The 23,294-nt window shown below is 36.7% G+C and overlaps 1 protein-coding gene across 1 annotated transcript in view; it reads left to right on the top strand.

Moving 5' to 3' along the window:
- LOC145676834 (uncharacterized) overlaps positions 1 to 20,304 on the top strand; it is a gene marked incomplete at its 3' end in the record, with an annotated part of 29,165 nt that extends 8,861 nt beyond the window's left edge. The window contains 3 exon segments of the mRNA XM_081747621.1: positions 16,342 to 16,424; positions 18,770 to 18,947; positions 20,135 to 20,304. Coding sequence (XP_081603747.1) covers positions 16,342 to 16,424; positions 18,770 to 18,947; positions 20,135 to 20,304 — 431 coding nt within the window.
- Positions 20,305 to 23,294: the final 2,990 nt, after the last annotated feature.

Raw genomic sequence — 23,294 nt, 5'->3', positions numbered from 1 at the left:
CGATACAGAAAACAAAGTAACCGTGGTCAAGTTAAACATTAACAATTCCGTAATAAAAATCAGTATTAACATCAAAACATGAAAAATATGTTCAAATACCTTTTTGTGCAAAAACTACACTGCAATGTAGACAAAAGTTTCAAGTGATCCCTTGTACAGGATTATGTTTATTTTATTTTGAGCGTCTTCGCTTGGCTTGCCTTTTGTAGGTTACATCTGGAGCATCCCTTGCAATAGTCCGACAGTAGTCGGCCAATATGTTAGAACTCCACTTTCCCTCATATCTCTTCTCCATGGCTGCAATATCTTGATGGAAACGCTCACCATGTTCGTCACTTACTGCTCCACAATCTTCGGGAAAGAAGTCTAGATGTGAATGAAGAAAGTGGAGTTTCAGAGACATATTGCAACCAAGAATTTCATAGCACAATAACAACTTTGCTACAAATTGTTTGTAATTTGTTGCTCGGTGTCTTCCCAAGAACTGTGAACAAACACTCTTCAAGCTTTCCCACGCAGCTTTCTCCTCACATTGGAGAATTTCGTCGAACTTGTGATCTTTGAATAATTGCCTAATCTGTGGCCCTATGAAAACACCCTCTTTAACTTTGGCATCACTTAATCCAGGGAATTGTCCTCTTAGGTACTTATAGGCCTCATCCTCTTGGTTCATGCTCTTAACAAAACTTTTTATAAGACCTAATTTAATATGTAGAGGGGGAAGCAAACTTCGGTTACGATCTACCAGTGGTTCATGCTGCACATTTTTCACTCCCGGCTGAAGAGTTTCTCTGGTACTCCAATCACTTTTGCGGTAATGAGATCCACGATCTCTACTGTCCCATTCACATATAAAGCAACAATACTTTGTATACCCTAACTACATACCTAGCAACAGTGCTATTACTTTAAGGTCACCACAAATGAGCCACTGAAAATCGTAATATTTAATGGCTTGAAGTAAACGTTTCAAGTTTTCATAAGATTCCTTCATATGAACTGCGTAACCTACAGGAATTGAAAGAAGTTCATTTCCAATATGTACAAGCACTGCCTTTAAACTCACTTTGGACGAATCTATAAAGAGCCTCCACTCCGTAGGTTCGTAATTAATTTTAAGTGCCCTCATGAGACCATTTACATCTGTACATGCCACAAGTGTGTCTTCTATAGTAAAAAATGAAGTGAACATCTTCTCCCTATTCCGATACACTGAAATATTTACTTTTTCCTGCAGTAAATTCCATTGCTTTAAGCGTGACGCCAAAATTTCGGCTTTGCTTTTCGAGAGGACCAAGTCTCCGATTAGATCACTTAGTTCCTCTTGAGTAAGTCTATGTGGTTCACATGGAAGTTCTTCTACAACAAACGTAGGGTCCTTCGAAGTACTTGATTCAGGAGCTTCAACTTCTTGATCATCATCAGAAAAAAGATCGTATTCTTTAGGTGGGTCAGGAACAGGTAGCCCTCTCCATGTGGAACAGGGCGCATTGCAGAAGGAATGTTAGGATAGATCAAGGCCCGCTTCTTCTTCGTGGAAATTCCCTTCTTGACGGAAGGAACCATACAAAAATAAGTCTCAGATGTGGTCGCTTGGCTCCCTCCAAATCATGGGCACTGCAAAAGGCATTGAGCGCCCCTTCCCATTAATCCAATTTCTTAGATTGCTGGCACAAGTGTTACACACAATGTGGGGTGCCCAAGATTTATCTTGGTCTCCAATTTTACAAGCAAAGTAATATTGATAGGCTTTTCTTATTAGTTGTGTTTAGTCTGCTTTTGTGAGGAAAATGTCACTTCCCCACACACGTAGCAGAAGCTATCCGCACTGTTTACAGAATTTCGCGGCATTTTTGTTTATTGAAATCCTCAAAATGTCACTTGAAATAGTTCCGACAACTATTTAAAAATATACATTCGAAATACCAGTATTTTTGCGTACTTGTAGTTGTATTTTTATGTCCTGCACTACACAAACGTCACACCCAAAACGCTGATAACTGCACTAAACCTGTCTTTTCTAACAATAGCAGAACACTACTGAGATAAGGAACACAATGAAACCAAGCGTTCATATAGTTTCTCCAGTGTTGCCGGATCAGTGTAACATTTTACCCCAAACGAAGCGAATATATTTATATTTAAAGCGTTATTATTAGGCATGCCTGTAAAACGAAAAGTAGAGCTAATATTCGAAAATAACTTTCAAATTCGTGATTAGCATCACAAAATCAATAATAATTAGCTGGTTTTGTTCAATTTACATTTTCGTTGTTGAACACTGGTTGTTCTGTATGGTTGTGAAACATTGTCGCTTACTCTGAGGGAAGAATATTTACTCAAACTGATTGAGAACAAGATCCTAAGACGAATATTCGGTCTCAAGAGAAACGGGAATGGGGAATGACAGGAAATTTCATAACGAGGAAATGCATAATTTATACGGGTTACCAAACATTGTTAGGGTCATCAAGTCTAGGAGGCTCAGGTTGGCAGATCATGTAGCAAGAATGGAAGAAAGTAGGAACGCTTTCAAAGTCTTGACTGGAAGACCAATCGGAAAACGACCATTAGGAAGACCTAGGCGCAGATGGGAGAATAATATTAAGATGGATCTCGCAGAGATAGGAATACAAAGTAGAAACTAGATCCAGTTGACTAAGGACAGAAGTCAGTGGAGAGCTTTTGTGAACGCGGTACTGAACCTTCGGGTTTCATAGGCCATAGTGTTAGTATTTTTGTTGATGTTAATATCTCAAATGCAGAAACATATTTTAGCAAGAAAAGCAAAAATATGATTGGAGGATCATTCACAACGTTTAGGAACTAAAATGCTTCACTAAAAGGTCAGAAAACAATATGATAAAATCTCATTGTGAGAGCCAAATTAACTGTTTCATCCATTGATCAGCTACAATTTTATAGCTATTTGCCGTATGTCCTTGGCTTAGGCATGCGAGTGCTGGTGCTCAAAGCGTGAGTTTTGTTCGCTGTTACGCAATTGAATTCTCTGTGAAAAAATAAAACATAAAATTAGATAATAATACTGGAAAATGTCTCCGACTGTTTCTGGGATCAAGATCTTCCTGTTTCAAAGTCCTCCTTAAGATAACTTTAAAAGGAATTAGTCTCAAATAGGGCAAAATATTTTATCAGCTTCGAGATAAAGATTTTTTCTTTAGAACACATTCCTTTACAACGCTTTGTTGCCAAAGTTACAAAACAGAGTTACGTAACTGTTTATTCAGAATCTTCAAAACATTAGAATCTCATGGTTGTTTTGTAAATAATGTTACATTCTTTATATTGTGTTGCTATCTACACTTAAAGATGTTCGCATGTCACTTTTAACAGTTCCGCGAAAATTTGACAATTAACGTTTCCGATAAAATTAAAGAAAATCGACTTTCAAAGAAAATCGCATGTAACTTACAAATGAAATGATTTAGAACACTGTATTTTAAACATATAATAGCTAGATGTACGAGGGTAAGTCAACTGAAAACCATAAAAGTAGAAATAAAAATCCGCATATGGCGCCAGTGAGCTGTAAGTTGGCATGCCTGTTTACGATAGTATGCCGGATGTCTCCTAGGTGGCAGCAGCCGGCAGATGCACAAACACCGGCGCAACAACAGTTCCAAAATGGCAGCCACATGCACCAGCGAAGAGCAGCGTTCTGTGATTCGGTTTTTGCGAAGTGAAGGTGTGAAACCGATTGACATTTTAGGCGAATGAAGGTTCAGTATGGAGATGCGTGTTTGTCACAGCCACAAATCTATGAATGGTGCCGGAAGTTTGCAAATGGTGTTACGTCTGTGGCCGATGCTCCACGCCCCGACCAGGCTCGGCGCGTAGTGACTCCAGAGACCATTGCAGCCGTTGAAGCCATCGTTTTGGAAAACCGCCGTGTGATAATAGACGAAATTGCAGCATATGTACACATGAGTCATGGATCGGCACATCATAACGCGGTGCACGAGTGGTTGCGCCGTCACCCAAAAGACTTTTTTTCTGCAGGTATTCAGGCTCTTCCGAAGCGCTGGCGGACTTGCATTGAACGAGGAGGGGACTATGTTGAAAAGTGATTTACTTCTGTACCCTGTGTGACCAATAAATAATATTTAATAAAAAATAATTATGGTTTTCATTTGACTCCCCCTCGTATAAGGAAAACATTCGTGTAAGTGCATTAGTGAACATTCAGTATGACCATAGTTATTGAAATACAAACTTTGGTGCAAAGTTACCCCATAGTTGGGGATGCTTTGCACAACATACAAAAAAAAAAAAGTGTTCACCATACGTATACGAACATAATGTTTCTCTGCAATGTTTTTCCTTCAGTATTTATACATTTCACTTTCTGCACAAAACTGCATGCAGTTTACGAATTTTGATATTAGAATTATAGTACAGGTATCAGTACTTGCTACGAATTATCGATATTTGTCAAGAAAAATTAAGTATTTTCTGGTACCAGCAAACCATATGCTGATAGTATAGCATATGCCCCACAAAAATGCCAACTCAGGAACAGAAAATAAAATCCCCCATGAACTGATTTGTCTTGGTTGCTCTTTATGTGCAAGAAGATCATAACAAACGTAATCACTCGAATATTTACGGGGTTTGGGGCTTTCAGGCTGAAGTCCACCGAAGTTGAATGATTCCTTTTTCAAAAAAATCTAATTTAGTCATTCCTATGCGTATAAGCCTCAAGCCCTTACCTCCTCAAACTAATCTAGTGATTTCTTTAAAAAAAAAAAAAAAAAAAGATTAAGCTTTTCCTGAGTGAAGACACTCTCAGACTATTTTTCTTTATCTGCCACTGTTCGTAATTTATTTTCCAATAAGAAATCAATTCTGGTATCTAAGTAAATAGAAAATTTACCTAAAATTAGAAGGTGGGAGGTACCAGCAGTAGTAATTTCTTATCTGAGTTATTACTTTAAACCTGTGCAAAGTAACCCCGATTAGAGGCTGAATTCTCCCAGTTTTATTATTTTTATGACTTTAAAACGTTTCACACTTCAATTTCAACTATTGCATCAAAATCCCATTATACACAGTAGTATTCTACGAAACTGACTTAACTCTGACGGAAATTCTTGCAGGTGATATGTTTCAAATTTTGTCGGCCTATACAGTGATTGCTTTCCGTATCTCTACAACAACAAACCTTAGGGGTAAACAGAAATTATATTTACCGCCAACTTTATAGCCAAAATACAATTAGATGTGCTATCTTTATGGTGGCAGTTGAAACTTTCTTTTTACAATTAATGGTTTTACGGGCAGAGGACTGTGCAACTGTTTTCATATTTTATGCAAAGTTACCCCTGAAGTGTAAAGTATCCCCGTCTTACGGTATCTTTAGAACTGTTTCTATGTACATTTAAATATTACTCCTAGTTCCTAGTCGGATGGCTTGTGAATTGAAAAGCAACTTATAGCAGCGATAGAGGCCAGTTGTACCACTAGTATCTTAGTCCAGTTATTTAGAAGTGACCGACCCAAATAACCAAATAAGTGTTGGTCATTGGTTGATTTTTTCTGGTGATCTCCATTATTCAATAGTGCATTGATTTTAATTAAATAAAAAGTTAATGATTTATTGTAACTACTCATATAGTACAAGAAAATGCAATTCATAAACATATTAGTAGATGGAAGCCAACCCAAGGGGGTTGGAAAATATATCCCCGTCTCTCGAAGTACGAAAAAGAGATTAAAAATATGGGATTATATTATGAGAAATAATCATACTCTAAGAAATAGAAATACATATTATAAAAGATATCACCCCCCTCCCCCCGAAATAAAAGACTAGGTTCACCTAGAATAGTATTGCGTGGAATAGGTTCCACTACTCTCCCTCTCTAATGACGACTGTGCGCCAGAACATCTCGTTATGAAATTTCCTGAAACTTTTTTATTCAAATGATGTTTTCATATGACTGGCCCTTCGGCCTGTTAAACTTGATCATATATTCCCATCGTATTTTGTATCTAAGTTTTCCTGAAACGAAATCAATAATTTAGCATCCCACGGCTGGTTAAAACTGGCGAATTATTAATAGAAGCGAATTATTATAGACCCATTGGAGAAATCAGAATGTGGAAGCAAACATGAGAATCTTGAGAAAACCCACAGATACAATTGTCCACCAGAAATTCACTTGGCCTGGAAAAGAACCAGAGACCCTTTGTAAAGATATGAGCGCTATAGTACTGGTGCTGCCTAATTTTAGAGTGAGAATTTGGATAAAATATCTAGTTATTTTACACCATTAAAATTAGTTTTAACTATATTTTCGTTCTTCACATAATTCCATAGAGTACGTATATACAGGGTGTTTCAAAATAACACCGACAACGTTCGGGAAGTAATTCCTGACAACAAGATAAGACAGAACTATAGACCAACCTGTTTGCACAAATGCTTAGTTTCGGGGTTATAGGCTGCAGAAAACATGAAGAAATGAACTTTAAAGGTGCATAGCTCCAAAACTATAGGACCTACCGTAGTCGGGTCAAAACTTCACTTAGGAACTAATACGCGCACTATCCAAAAATACATGTTTCAAAATCCTAAGGTAGTCACGCAACAATTTTTATAGAAGAAGTTTGGCTACGGGCATATAACTTGAAGTACTCACCAACTACCCCTATGAAAATTGTTGCGGAAGTACCGCAGGATTCTGAAATTTGGATATTTGGATAGGGCACATACTAGTTCCTAAGTGAAATCTTGTGCCCGACTACGGTAGGTCCTATAGTTTTGGAGTTATGGACCTTTAAAGTTCATTTTTTCATGATTTCGTCAGCCTATAACTCCGAAAGGAAGCATTTGTGCACCCAGGTTTGTCTATAGTTTTTGTCTTATCTTGTTGTCAGGAATCCCCTCCCAAATGTTGTGGATGTTGTTTTGAAACAACCTGTATATGGTACAGAGTCATTCAAGAAGGAGGAACATATTTTATATATTTATTTTCAATGAACAACAATAGATAGAGACGCATACGATACATTATTGGATAGAGGAAAATTCAAAGTTTTATTTTATACATTAAACATTAGCATAATTTGTTATGCGGCAAATATCGAATCGGTAGTTCATTTCTCGACACACACGAATTAACTGATCCCTGGTTATTGAACTCACTGCTATAACAATTCAATCTCGCAAATCTTGAAGAGTAGCAGGTGTAGGTTGTAGTACCCGCACAGATAAAAAAATAATCGCAACGTATAAAATATGGTGACCTTGGAGGCTATTTAAGATCAACAGGATCACGTTGTCAACCACTTCCAATCCACCGTCTTGGATTTGTATCATTCAAATACTGCCGTACCTCGTGGTGGAAATAAGGTGGAACGCCGTCTTGCCTAAAGATAAAAGCATCCCGATCTTGTTGGATTTGTGGAAACAACCAATCTGGAAGCATGTTCCAGCATGTAATTTGAGTCATAGTTTCCTCCATAAAAGGGAAAAGGTGCAAAAAACACATTCAGCTTTGGAGAGGTTTCTTTAATATTCGATTACTACGCCGGAATTTTCAGTTTTCCAAATTCTAACATGTTGGGATTCATTTGCCAAAGATATGAAATATTGATTCCTATAAAAAAAAAAAAAAAAGATTTAGCCTTTCGCGAAAAGTGTCACCTTCTATATCTTGCAAAATTACAGTGCAAAATTTTAATAGTTTTTTCATGATCGCCAGGATGAAATAACTGAAGTAACTGGAACTGGGCTTCAGATGCAAATGTTTTTTAAGCCCATGATTGGTTGCAAGACTCCAAGTTCTCTGCTTTCTCTGTTGTGAATTTCCTAGGGCTGCGTTCGAAAAGTACATTTCCCCAGCCCCTTCCCCTCCCACCTTGGAATTTTGAAACAAAACCTATTATCAGTTGTATTGAAATAAGTCATCCTCATCATCGATGATGTCGCAGCTAGCCGAGGAGCTGGAACTGATGCACCATTCTTAGATTGTGGATTGGTTGTGATTGTGTAGACTGGGATTGTCCCAGTTTTCAGTAGTACTTCTTTCGGCAGGATATAGTCCTTATAAACACTTCTTATTTCTCCGTACATCCATATGAAACATCATGATTGCATTAAGAGTTTTCAATCTAATTAGATGTTCTTTTTCTTTCCTGTGATAAATAAAAACAATCTCTGTGGTTTGAAGAACCGAACAGTTTACTAAATTTGAATTAGAAAACTCATTCTTGCAATGAAATGCGAAAATTAAAATAATTAAAAAGTAGCAAATAGGGCCGTTACGGTTGTGACATTATTATTATTATTATTATTATTATTATTATTATTATTATTATTATTATTATTATTATTATTATTATTATTATTATTATTATTATTATTATTATTATTTTGAGTCAGTAAGTATTGTTAAATAGTTGTAAATGTAAATCTGTGGGTGGGGAGAGAGAAAAGAATGAAAAAGAAGTGTTTGTTGGGTAATAAAACACTCTCTCTCTGGAGAAATCAATTAATACGATAATATATCATGACAAATAGGCATTTTTTTTAAAAAAAAACTATTTTCAAAGAAAACGTATTTTTAGAATTGATTTAACGGCTAATAAAAAAGCCAAAAATGGGAAAAGAGTTTCATAAAATAAGCCATATTTATGGCTATAAGCATTTTGTAGATTTGAATAGCTAAGTGCCTCTCCAAATATGCTAGATTTAGCCAAAAATAGGCTAAATTGGCATCACTGCTAGGTACTGTATGCTCCACTGCAACAATGGATTCACTCTTTGCCCATATTACAACACACAAAAAAATTTCTCTTGGGGGGTCACCATTTTTTCGCAACAAACTACAGCACCGCTCGCTGTAGGCATTGAATGGAACTAATAGGTGGGGGTTTAAAACTTTGAACTTTCCTCTATCTATTGATGTATCGTATGTGTCTCTATCTAATGTCGTTCATGAGAAATATATATATATTGTAAATCTGCTCCTTCGTTTTGAATAATCAGATGTGTGTGTATCACTGGCGCAAATCCCGGGGGGACGAGGGGGACATGTCCCCTCCAATCTTCGACCTGGGGGGACTGTCCCCCCCAATAATCTGACGTGAAAAGTGCTTTTTGGGATAAGTGTGATGATTTGTGTCCGACTGCCACAAAAGAATGTAAGATGAAATTGATTTCTCTTGGCCTTTAAATTTTCTTAAAAGAAAGAATCGTATTTTGTAGTATTTCAAACTGAACTTCGTGCTGTAGTACGTTTAGTAGTCACATCAACAAGTATTAATTCCACTTCCGCTACTTGGGCACCAATAGCAATAAATGCCAGAGGAGGATATGCCCCTCTCCTCATGCTGAAAAGTTGTCTCAGCTGTAGGTACGGGCTCAAATTCCGGGAAAATGGGGGGAACATGTCCCTCCAACATTGGAACTGGAGGCTCTCCCAATAATCTGATTGAAAAGTGCTTATTGCAGATAAGTGTGATGAAATGTGTCCCACTGCCACAAAGGAAAGTGAAATGATTTTTTTTTTTTCTCTTGTCTTATCCATTTTTAATGAAAATGAAAATGAAGGTGTGCGACTGTGCGTGACGTAACCTGATGTGAAATCTTATCTCCTCCTCTCCCCTAGGACCTAGCACACGAAGAGTATATAGACTATCCAATGTCAGTACAACCCATCTTTTCAGTAAATGCGCATTTCATCTATTTGTAGTATCGGCCTAGGCATCTACTCATGTTTCGTAAGCTAACTCTATGGCCTATGGAACCCGAAGGTTCAATGCCACGTTCACAAAAGCTATCTACTGATTTCTATGATTAGCCAACTGGATCCACTTTCTACTTTATATTCCTATTAATGCGAGATCCATCTTGATAAAGTCCTCCCATCTGAACCTAGGTCTTCCTAATTGTCGTTTTCCGATTGGTCTTTCAGTCAAGACTTTGAAATCGTTTCTACTTTCTTCCATTCTAGGTACATGACCTGCCCACCTAAGCCTCCTAGACTGAATGACCCTAACAATATTTGGTAATCCGTATAAATTACGTAGTTCCTCGTTGTGAAGTTTTGGCCATTCCCCTTCAAATTCCTCGACAGAATTCGCGATAACAAGAGATTTTCAACTGAATAATAACACGAATTCCCTGTTTTTAGTCGACATTTAATTTCTTCGTGAATATGATTTTCGTCTGTTAATATTGATCCTAGATATGTGAAAGTATCCACTTTATCAAAAGTATTATTTAATATTTTAACTCATTCATAATTTTCCGTATTATGGTCCCGATGCACTTCCATATATTTAGTTTTCTCTGCATTTACTTCTCAACCCATGTCCCTGCAAGCGTTTAATAAGACATCTGCATTTCTTTCTATTGTTCTCCTATCATCCATTATTAAATTTACATCATCAGCGTACGCCATAACCTGGTGAACACCGTTCAACTCTAGGCCCTGGTTGCTATCTTTGATTTTCCTTATAGCGTATTCCAGGATAAAGTTGAACAATAATGGCGACAACGCATCTCCATGTTTCAGTCCATTCTCGACGTGAAAGCTCATGGGCAAAATTTTTTTTACTCCCACTTTACTTTGGGATTCATTTAAACATGCTTTAATTAATCTAATTAGCTTTTTCGGTATTCAAAATATTGTGAAAACGTTGCACAATGTTTCTCTCTTAACCGAGTCTTAAGCGTTTCTAAAATCAATAAATAGTTGATGTACCGGGGTATTGTATTCCAACTTGTTTTCGAGTATTTGGCGAATGGTGAATATTTGGTCGATAGTTGTTCGATTTCGTCTAAATCCGCACTGATAATCTCCAATAATTTCATCTACGTATGGGGTCAATCTTGCTAATAGAATGTTTGAAAGGATTTTATAGGATGTTGACAGAAAGATATGCCTCGATAATTATTACAGTCAGTTTTGTCGCCTGCTTGTGGATGGGAACAATGATTGATTCTTTCCACTCTTGTGGTAATTCTTCCTTGTTCCAGATAAGAAGGATGAGTTTTTGTATCTTGTACCACAATATTTCGCCTCCAGCTAAAATTAACTCAGGCGGAATTTCGTCTACACCCGGAGATTTGTGTTTCTTTAATTTCTTTATAGCGATTTCTACTTTTATTCGGTTGGGTTCTGGAATATACAGTTCTGCCGTGTGTATCTCCCTTTCTCCACGCACATTAGTTTTTGGTGCGTGTTAAGCAAATCGTCAAAGAAATCTTTCCATCTATTTAAAATGCTGTCTGTATCATTGAGAACAGTTCCATCAGCTTGCTTTAATATAAGCACGAGGTTGATAGCCTTTCTTAAATTTGTAGATCCCTTTATACATGTCCCAAATGTTTTTATTTTTACTATTATCTTCAAGTTCCTTACTTTTAGCTTTCAATAAATTGCATTTCTTTTTTCTAAAAGTTTTGGAAGTTTCCCGCCTGATGTCTACGAAATTTTGTGTAGTTATTTCATTCGGATTTTGTAGCCAACGTTAGTTTGCCTGTTTTCTCTTCTCTGCTAGTTTAATGCATTCCTGGTCGAATCATGGGTTGTTCGTAGTTTTGGGGAAGTCATTATTTATATTATTATAAAACAATTTTAACATGGACTTTTGTGGATGCCTAATTAGAAATATACCAATTACAGAGATTGTTCGGTCTACATATGGCCAATTTCGACTTAACTAAAAATTTACAAGAATCCATGGCGACAGGTTCGTAAGTGCTCGATGTGTTTCCCTTGGTTCCTAACAATAGCCCGGCAGCGTAATTTCCACTTTGCTTCTCTGAAGAACTGGGAGGGGAACATTGTCCCATTCCCTTTGCACAGCTTTCCAAAGTCCTTCCATAGTTATCACACGCCGTTTTCCCAAAGCCCGCTTCAGCAATCCAATTCCACAATAGTCCATAGGGCTTGCATCTGGAGATTTAACAGGTACCTCATTGAAAGATATCACCTGTATACCACTTGCCTCCTCCATCTCCCTGTAGAATGCGAGGGACGATGGTGAGGTATGTGATGCGGCCTTGTCCATGTGAATGTGCACCAGATTGGCGTCATTTCAGTACATTGTTGGAATCTCATGCTCGTAGATCGGCCGCATGATCTGCTCCTGAAAATACTGCGAATTTATTTTGTAGTTCTTTGCCACCCTACGAATCTTCAGTTTACCTCGGTAACAGTATCCAGTAACGACCATGAACCCTTTTGGAAAGGATTCTTTACAGACACGGACCCACCTTTTGAAGTTCTTAGCGCCTTTCTCCCGGTACATGATGGTTCTCGGTTTGCCTCAGTCGGAAAGGTAAATCCATGCTTCATCGAGCGTTACAACGTACATCCACCTTTGTTTTGCCAGATGATGTTCGTATAGCTTCCGGGCGTTACACTTTCTTTCCTTTTGGTGAGCATCCGTGAGAAGATGGCCGCGAGCTTTCATGACTTTTTCCAGCTTGAGCTGATGGTGTAACGTCCGACTCACAGTCCCCAAAGACATGTCAAGACGATTAGCCATACACCTTTGTGTTGGCGGATTTTCTTGCATTGCCATTTTGCGAAGTTTCCTCTGCGTGGTGGATGTGGCCATGGTGCATTCCCGCTTCCTAGGCAACTTCGTTGGTGATTCAAATGGTGGAGCTTCGTTGCCTTTGTACTTTTTAATAACATTTTTATTCCACTTAAATTGAAGTTGCAACCATTCTTCTTGCACTGTTTTCTAATGACAGAAACACTAAAGTGGGCGTCATAAAGAGCCGCAACATAGCCTTCCCAAAACCGGCTTAGTTTTGGTGGCATTTTGGTCACAGAGCGGAAACCCACACACCTAGAAACAAATTTAACACAACACTCACAACAATGGTCCTGTTTTGTGTGTCATTGTCATCCGCGCGGAAAAACAACTCCGTTCCCAGGAAGCCACTGTACAACACTGCAGAACGCCACAAGCCAGGTCGGATGAGTCCATTTTATCCGGGAGGGGGAAGGAACGAAATCGGACAAACGTACGCTGAACAACCTCTGTTTAAATATGCATGTATTCAGATTTCAGAATGTGTTCACGCCAACGATTTGTAATACTGACATGTACTACTACTTCATCTACATCGCCTAATATATAATATACTCTACAACAGGTTCAACTCAGATTAATCTACCGTAATATGAGTTTCATCTCCCTTCCCTAGAATAAGCCTCAAATCTGCCCACCTCCCAACGTTGAAGACAACCAATGGTGTATTTAGGATTTTGTTTCGAGGGGCTTTGCCCAACACAGGAAAGGAAGTGGGCAATTGCCCACCTGAGTTTCAGAATTAAATATATTTTAATTTATGCATAAATTGAAGTTATAATGACATGAATTGCAGACCGATAAATCCTATATGATATGAGACAAAAATTTACAAGTGAATCTAACCGTTTATTCTATTCATACGAGAAAAAGGAAGCATCCTCTTGGCCTACCTAATTTCCCGGACTAATTATTCCTCCATTTTGACTTTTTCATTCAAACATTTCCTTATTTTAAAAATAATTGAACGCTATATTTTTTCCTTTGTTATAATAACTAAAGTCCCGTGTTGTTGATATCCGATCAAGTTGGTGTGGAACACCAATTTCGCTTATCAATTTCTCTTAGTTTAGGTGTTACTGATGATGGCCGACTTGAATCACAACTGACAACGGTCGATAAATTGTGATAGGCGAAACGAAAGATAGTAGCATCAAGAAAAAAAAAACAGAAAAGTGGAAAGGACGAAAGAAAGAACAAAAGGACTCAGTTCTTACATGGAATGAAATTTCACAAATACAGTATTATATCTGAACAAAGACCATAAGAAAATGGAAAGTCAATGACATTCTTAGAAATGGTAAGAAGGATTAATGTTGTACGTGGAATGCGAAAAAGGAACAAATTTATTTCGGGGAGAGCTTGAGCCAGATAGCCCCCTAAATACGCAACTGAAGACAATTCTGCTTCCCTGATCCTCAACAACATTGTTTTCAACTTCATAAATATTTTGAACATTGCTTATATATATGTCCCGCCCGTCCCCCCCAATGTTGAAGACAAATTTGCGCCAATGGTGTGTATATAGTGAAAGAGAGAAAAGTAGTTTTCTATCTCTGTGGTGCTAACAAAGTGAAATAATAGCAGTTGGTACAGTCAGACACGTAGCCAAGGGGGGGGGGGTCCGGACCCCCCCCCCTTCGAGACCAGAAATGAAAAAATAAGGAAGGATGTAACAAAATGAAATGAGAAAAAGAAGGATCAGCGTTAAAAATTAAAAAAAAAAAACTACAGGAAGCTTTTGGTTACTCTTTCTTATGAGGAGATTTGCATTACTGCAATACATAATGGCGAGGTAAGCGAGATATTCTGGAAGAGTGAGAGAATTTGAAATTTCTAGAAAAGTTACGGAATTCTCACAATTTCTGCTACTAATCAGGGAGATTTCAAGCTTCCGAAAGCATAGTGCCGTTGTGTAACAACGTGCACATTTTTTATCATAATTTTTCGTCATCGCATCCTTGCAGTATCAAACATGTTATTTCAAAAACAATTTCCTACTGCTCCTTTAACTTGTCATTAGGAACCGACAGTAATTGACGGAATAATAAAAACAAAAAATTATGTGGAAAGAAAGTTCTGTTAGTATCTGGTTTAACAGAGAATGGAACGCAGATTTTGTAAAATATTTTACAAGACATTATTGAGTGTGTACTTTTTATAACAGTGAATATGTACTTTTTTATAATAGTTGAGGTCATAATGAAAGGAAAATTGTTATATTTGAATAAACAGAGGAAGGACGTAAATATTGTAAAATGTTTTTTAATACGTTTTTTATATACCGGTATTATTTTACTCGAGATTCCTTCATAGTTTGTTATTAAAATAGTTACCAACATATCTTCATTTTATTGTCCTAAAAAAACAATATATATTGATAGTAAAGTAGTTTTGATTGATCAAGTTCGTGGGCCTTCAGAATTTCATGTCCCCCCCCCCCGTTACGTAATCCTGGCTAAACGAACCAATATATGTTACAGTAAAATAGTTTAGAATGATCGAACCCCTGGTATGATAACCACAGTATTTCATGTCACGCCCCCCCCCCCTTCACGAAATCCTGGCTACGTGCCTGGTATAGTACATAGAGATTGGATTCACTGCTGAGCATTCCATCATGCTAGTTTTTAAAATTTATTTTACTCTATATTAAAACAATCAGAATACTTCTCATCACGAAAGCATACTTGTCATGAATTTTATTTCTGTTGATATGACAACTTCCACTCGGATAATTTTACGTTACGTGGGGATGAAAATTATGAGAATAAATATTTTAATCAGAAAATGATACTTAAAATATTGTATTAGTGGCCCTGAACAGTATTTTTGACTAGTTTTCTTTGAAGTAATGTTGGTCAGAAATCTAACGTTCTGTGGAAGCACAAAATGCCATCTCAACATCATAGCATCCAATGTTTAGTGTGATGCAATCTTTGGTGCGCTGCACGGTAGAAATAAAAGACAATAATTTTTAAGGGGCTTTATAGTAAATTTGCTGAAAAATTTTTAAGGATATTGATAATGAAATGTGAAATAGGCAGATAAAGTTTGACTCATAGATGGAAACTCAGCACATGGTCTTTTGTCCACAGCCTCAGCAGGAAAAAAAAAAAAAAAAAAAAAAAAAAAAAACAATTGAAATCATTCTGTGTATGTGAGAGAAAAGTGTCTTGTATTTGGCTTATCCATCATGAAGTGACAGATTAAAAAAAAAGTTAATGGCAAGGAAAGACATTGGGTTGTCACTTGTCCCAAATTAGGTGTCATCTCGAATTTAAGCAAATTTTTAGCGCCGCGAAGTATGCCTAAAGAAGAGACACTACCATTATTCAAAACAGTTACAAAGCATGCGACTGTCATTTGTAAAATTGTACATTCGTACTGATGAATGTCAAGATATCGGTATTGTTTTATCCCTAAATTTTTTTGTGTTGGCGACGTTATTCTTTTGTTTGTACCGGTTTAGTGGTTGGTAAGTTCTGTTCAACTGACCTCCATCAAATTGACACTACGAAATTTCTGTTTCCTGTGTTGTTTGTCTTTATTTTCGTTGCAACTTTCATTCAGGAATATATGTATTTATTTTCACTATTCTTAGTGATTTTTCTCTGTGGAATGAGGAACAGGCTATTTACACATGTTGGATAAGAGCTTCTTGCTTTAGGTTGAAGAATACAAAAGGTAGTAACCGCAGAGATAGATAATTTTGTTTTGACTATTTTGTGGTTTTGATATTTGTTGCCTATTTGTTTTCAGTGGAAGAGCTGGACGTGGTACTGGGACACATTTTAGCCAATGTAGCAGAGAGGCATCCAATCATCAAAGAAACACCAAGTCAGGTATGCAGTTGAAGTTTAGTCCTTAGTAATAGCTTAAAAAAAAAAACATAGACAAAATTAGCAAGTAAGTGCACATATCTGCAAAATGTTATTAAGAAAACTAATAACTGTTTTCAAGTATTTACTGTATCTCAGAAATCTGGGGAAGCAGCTTGTTATGATATCAGGGTCGGCTTTCCATATGTGGAACAGGTGCATTTACACGGGATGGCAAGTTACGAGGGACTGCAAAATCTGTCATAACTATGTTTTATTTAAGATAAATATTTGTTGTTGGAATCGACTTCATGATGATGCTAGTTAAATTTACTAAGCTGACCTTCTATTTCAATACTACATTCATAAAACTCGTTTAAGTCGCTTTAGTTTAAGGTCACATGGACAGTGCTAAAGCAAATGGTCAAACAAATCCCAGCATGAATTACTTGATTGTTGTCAAATGCAAGAACTCAATTCTCGAACAGTAACAAAAACCTATTCCATTTAGTTGGTTATCACTGTTTTGGTATGAAAAACTAGTCTTATCTTTATCACAAACAAGTTTCTTATCATTGAAGGTGGAAACAAGTTTTTGTTTTATCAGATGTAGAAGAAAAATCAAGAAGTAAAGATAAAATAACTAGTTGCAATGGATTTGAAAACTGATATCTCGTATATTGAGATTGAAACTCGATATTGAATTCTGTAAAAAGAATTATCATCTTTCCTCTGCACGTGTTTTTGTTATCTTTGATTAACATAGTAGATTTAAAGAAAAAAAACAGACACAACGAGATTGTATTTGTAGTGTTTAGACCTTTCTGAGTGCGAATGCTCTTTCCTCCCCTTCGTTGTTCATGATGAAGTAGCATACTTAAAATCGTGGCTTTTAAGATTTGATCTTCGTAGAGAAAGAGAGCGGCAAATGATGTCATTACACGGGGCGATAAATTACCTAGGGCCAGCTCTGGGCTACATAATTGTCGGGTTCTCACATTCTTGCACAATATGAAAGTATATTAAAAATAACTGTTAGATTATAGCTATTAAATGGTTCAATTTCGAAAATTGTGATATTGTTTGTCGTTATTAAGTTAATACAGGGTCGCCCAAAAGTAGGTATAAACCCCTGCATTGATCTAGTATAACATTCTAGTTTATGGGTTTATTTGTTTCGTCTGTTCCGAGCTTAAGACGTAAGTAAAACACATTAAGAACAAATAATAAAGAAATTATATCTACGTGATGGATAACAACAAGAAATTATATAAAATGCAATGAGCTGATCTATGGTACTGTATACTTAATTTTGGGCCACCCTGTATTAACGAATTTTGTTTACCAAAATTTCTTTATATATTTACACTTTCCGTGTGTCTGTCTGTTCGGGAGACAAACACCTCAAGAACTACTTAATGAATCACTACCATATTGGGTCAGGGTCATATTCAAACCGGAAGTGATAAAAATAAATCAGTTCAAGTTATAACGTTGATTACTATAGAACTTAAATTGTAATAGATAGCGAAAAGTGGTTTCCTATAATCAATTAAGCAGACAAAGAATATTCCATATCTACTCTAGTCTATCTACGAAAGCCGGAAGTGACGGAAAATCAACAACTTCCGGTTTTAACGGTGGTTTGGTCTTCAAGAGTACAACGCCAAAGGCTTATTTTTTCTCTCATTAATGCTGTCTAAAAATTTTAATGCATCCAAGAACACACGTATATGTCGTCGACATGATCATCAGACAGAGTACATGTGTTATGGCTTCTTTCCTTCTTCTTCTCTTCCCTCCCCCTCTACAATTTCCTTATTTTGAGATCTGTACGTTAACACAGGGCCGGTCCTGAGGGGCATAAACTTTTTAAAAAGGAACTTTTTCAGAAAAAATCCTCTTTTTCGTCAATTTGCCTTTTCAGGTGATACGGACATGCGAATGGTGCTGTTTGGAAGGTTGCTTTATTCTGAAGAGAACAAAGGTACGAACCAAAATCCTAGGATAACTAGTGGTGATACAGTACCTGCTTCACTGAAAATCTAAAATTTATAAAATCACAAAAAGTCTAAAAATTAAGTCTTAAAAATCCAAAAAGTGTTAGGCATTCCAAAAAATATCCCATTTCCATTCTAATCTCCACAATAAAGTCGGAAGTGGTAAACATGTACTACTACTTCCGGTTTCAACATTAACTGAGTAAATATCAAGCCATAGGAACCAAATTCCTTCACGTTGACACTGCTAATTCATTGAAAAATTAAAATGTGATAGGAATTTTAGTACAGCTATTTAATATTGTGATTGATTAATTAGAGTCTAAACTGCTTTTTTTTCTTATCTAAAATTATTTTTTTGTTTTTAAGGTACTTGACCAGGTGAAAGTCAAGATGGCCACATGGCGAGATGATCTTGTGGAATCAACAGTCAAAAGACCCATCGTGCAACGAATGCTACATGGGACAGAGGACATTCTGTTGTTTTTAGAGCATGTAATATCTGGACAACAATCGATAGAGCAACAAACGCATGGTAAACATTCAGGTAATAGAACACCTATTTATAGTGTAAAGAAACTGCATATTTTAAATTTATCATCCACTAAGTATGTTTTTCCTTATTTTTTTTTAAAAAAAAGAGCATTACTTTCTAGAGAAGTTCTGGGTCTATTCTATGCCTTTTTGTGTTTAAGAAAATTGTGTTCAATTAAACCATTTAGCATGTTGTCAAAATTTGTAACTTTTCCAACATTCTTTTCAACGAAATCGTTCTAACAAAATAAATAAAAAGTAAAATACAGCAAAGTATTTTAAAATGTACAAAATATGAGAAAAATGGAATAAAACTTTTTAATTATAAGAACAATAAAATTGTAAAAATTGAATATCTAATATTTATAGTATTAAAATTTAAGAAAATAGCTATTTTATCAAATTAATATCAGGCATTGCATAGTTTATTGCAATTTCATTTTTCGATTTCATGCATTGATCTTATAGTTAGCTTCTTGTTTTAAATTACTTCTTTCATTAATTCTTAATTTTATATTATTTATTTTTAGTATTAAGTTTTGAATTTGAATATATGTATTACATAGATCATGTACATATTCAAAAAATATAAAATATAAGTAGTTGCCCCATATTAATAAGGTGGGGAAGATTTTTCAATTGCCCACAAAACCCCAGTAAAGTTGGAAATTTTAATTTTTTGATGATTTACTTTGTTAACGCTAATGAAAAAGTACAAGCATACAGAATTTCAAGCTTTTATTCTTATTGTAAGTACCTAATTCTAATTCTAAGTAATCATGAGATTATAAAGTCTGCGTCAGAAGTGTAGCTTTATGGATTAATTCTTTACTGTAGACAAAGTTGGACATTACATAGAAGATCTTGTCACTGTTGTGCATAGACCTACAAGCAGAAGACCATACAAGTAACTTTTATATTTTAATACGAAAGGTTTGAATTTTTCATTTTATTCCAATCTGTTGAAAATTATCGCGTAACTCAGTGGTGAGAAGAACGCATCGGATACTACGAGCTAGAAATGGACATTGGTTTTGAGGGGTTTTCATGGGATTTTCCCTTCTCTCGCACTTCTACATTACAGCAATGTATGTCTCATCGTCTCCATTAACCTATACAGATTAACGTAATTATTGCATTAGATACTTATTTTACTCCTACTTCCAGCAGTTGAAACTTAACGATATTTTCCCGTTACAGGTGAACATGAACGAGATATATGGACGAAAATATCAAACATTAGTTTTATTCACAAATCATTGTCTTCTGTATATATCGTAGCAGTATATTTTCTTTCCAAAATGGTAAATTTAAACATTGGAATTCTAAATATTGTTTGCCGAAAAGAAGTTATAAAAAAGTACCAAATGGTAAGTATGGATAAAGAATGCATTGTGAATTATAAATATGTAAAAATATAAGAGCCCAATAATAGTCTACCTGTAGTGAATTTCATGCATCTCATTTCATATATAGAGAAAATCTCCTCTCCAATTGTACTCTCAGAAATTCTATCACCTCTTCCTATTCATAATGCATTCGCGCTGTGTGTTCTTTCTTATTTCCTTGTTTCGTTAGATTTTTTAAAACAAGAAAGATCAGAGAGAGAGACAGAGACTTCCAATTTGTCGAACATGCAGAGAAGAGATATATTACTGATTTGAACAGCAATAATATCCACCAGAAGATAGTGTCTAGGTATATCGGAAACTATGATTACATAGAAACCTGTAAAATAAAAATGTCAATCAGCTCCCGCAGAAATTGAAGCTCACAGTTAACTTGCTTTTACATGATGTACCATTAATTTTGTCCCTTAAATGTGGTTGCTTAAACTTTAGCATTTACTTATGGAAATAAATACTCTTGTTTTGATAAATACTCTAGGTTTATGTACTTTAATCAGCTACATAAAATTAATGGAAAATATTGAAATCATTTTTGCTCCGGATCAGTTCGATCATGTATCATTTTTAGATAGTTCAAATATAGTTAAATAGCTATATTATTCCCGATCGGTTTGTTGAGTAGAGTTTAACGTTTTGTTTCAATTCCAAGGCTAAAATGAGACATGGACATACAACCTAATGGGGTATATAAACTATTTGAGCTCATAGAGGAACCGTCTATGCTAACCATTTGAAGCGTTAGTAAGGCCGAGCTCGCCAAAGATTTGTTTTGGGAAAAATGCGTTTTAAACTTTCTCCATAAGGACGAATTCAACAAAACATCTCTCTATTAATTACTTATCTTTATTTTTATTATAGAAAAGAAGAGGAGCGTCACACAGTTCACCGACGGAAGTGTGGTAGCTGCTGCACATCAGTTTAAGCAAATAAAAAACTAAACCGATGATGAACTCAGTCTTAGTACCCGAAACACCTCCTGTATATGTGGATGTTCTCGAAAACAATGATCGCATTTCAGTTCATGATAGTATTTGGTCAAAAAACATTAATTTCTTCCTGTTCGAAGTCAGTTTTCCACAGTTACTCATGAAGGACTTTCAACAAAGTCAATCTTTTCCTCGCACTCTAAATTAGCAGTAAGGCCTCTTTCATTGGTTGATTTCGGATTTAGCATCACTTTTGAACAGCAACGCTTCGAAGGCGCCTTGGTAGTTCTTCTTCGGAATATCCTTCAAACAGCGCATCGACACAGTTTTGAACTCTGCTGCGGTCTTTGAGGACTGTCTTCACAGAGGGAACAGGAAAAGTCGTCTGGGCCCAGATCGGGGCTGTATTAGAGCTGGGAAAGCGTTGCGATGCCGTTCTAGACCAGGTAGCCGTTGACTGCGAAGCAGGAGTAGCTTGTTGCATTGTCATGATGCAACTTCTAATTGGCAGCAATGTCTAGTCTCACATGGTTTACCTTTCCTTGCAACCTTTTCAGCACTTCCACGTAGAAACAACCCGAGGCGACCCGTGCCTCAGGTCCAAGTTCATGTTGGACTTCACCTTTGGTGTCAAAGTACAGACAATTAGCATGGCCTCGGTTTTCGACCTGCTGATTGAGCTTTCTTTCTTTCTTCCTTCCTTTTTTCCGAGGGGATGCTGATATCTACCGTTCGGCACTCTGGCGTTTTGACTCTGAATCGTACTCAAACACCCACGTTTCGTCGTCGGTTATCATATACTTCAGAAAGTGAGGGTCTGGTTGAACTTGCTAGAAGATGTTTTTGGCTCGTCTGTTAAAACTTCCGGGACGAGCTTGGTACAAATTTTTCTCATCTGCAAATCCTTGGTATTGAGGATGGGCACAGTTATTTTATCAATCCCTACGCGGTTTGCGACCATTGGAACACTCAACAGCCGGTCTGTGTTCAATACATCACGCACAGGTTGCACATTGTTCTCGGTTCTGCTAGTAGACGGGCGTCTTGCGCGGATTACGTCTTTCACACTTTCTTGACCGTCTTTGAAGCACATATGCATCTCAAACTAGCATCTTTTGATAGGTCTTCATTCCGAACAATTGGTGGATAATGGTCAACGACTCCATAGCCAATTTTCCGAATCCTATACATAATTTAATGGCGTAACTCTGTTCGATAGAACGTTGTATATTTAAGCTTAGACCGACAGGGTCCACTTAAACCACGATATGAATCGCACGGAAGCTCGTAGGTAACTAACGCTAGGTGCGTTTTAAAGCTTACTTCCCCTCCATCGAACCCACCTGGATCGAGCGCGCTGCGATATCAGTTGCGTCAGAAAAATATATACCCATTATTTTTATAGAGACCTTGTACTAACACGTAACAGATAAAGTTTGGAAAGAAAAACCCTCAGAAGACGTAGAGTGACTCAGTCTAACTAACTCCATGATCTATGGAACCCGGAGGTTCAATGCCGCGGTGACAAGACTTCTATCCTTAGCCAATTGGATGAAGTTTCAACTTTGTATTCTTAATTCTTCAAGATCCATTTTAATATTGTCCTCCCATCTGCGCCTAGGTCTTCCTAGTGGCCGTTTTCCGATTGGATTTCCAGTTAAGCGTTTCCACTTTCTTCCATTCTGATTATATGACCTGCCTGTCTGAGCTTCCTAGACTTGACGACCCTAACAATGTTTGGTAAACGGTATAAATTATGCAGTTTCTCGTTATGATGTTTCCGCCATTCCTCATTCTCGTTCCTCTTTGGTTCGAATATTCGTCGGAGAGACGTGGACCTACAACTTAATGCGTGGTCGGAATCACATTAGCTCCAACCATGAATCGAACGGTTCTCCCACGCCAAAGGCGCGTACGCTAAAAGCTTAGCCATGAGTGTGCTACCATTTACAGTATCAACATTTAACCATATAATTGCCAGTTTTTAGCAGTTCTAAAAGAAATTAGCAATGTAAGTCTAAGACA

The sequence above is a fragment of the Thermobia domestica genome, unplaced genomic scaffold (assembly GCF_964235325.1).
Source record: "Thermobia domestica unplaced genomic scaffold, izTheDome1.hap1.1 HAP1_SCAFFOLD_408, whole genome shotgun sequence".
Taxonomy (NCBI): Eukaryota; Metazoa; Arthropoda; class Insecta; order Zygentoma; family Lepismatidae; genus Thermobia; species Thermobia domestica.
Note: the sequence above shows the minus strand (reverse complement) of the source record. Positions and strands in the feature narration are given on the sequence as shown.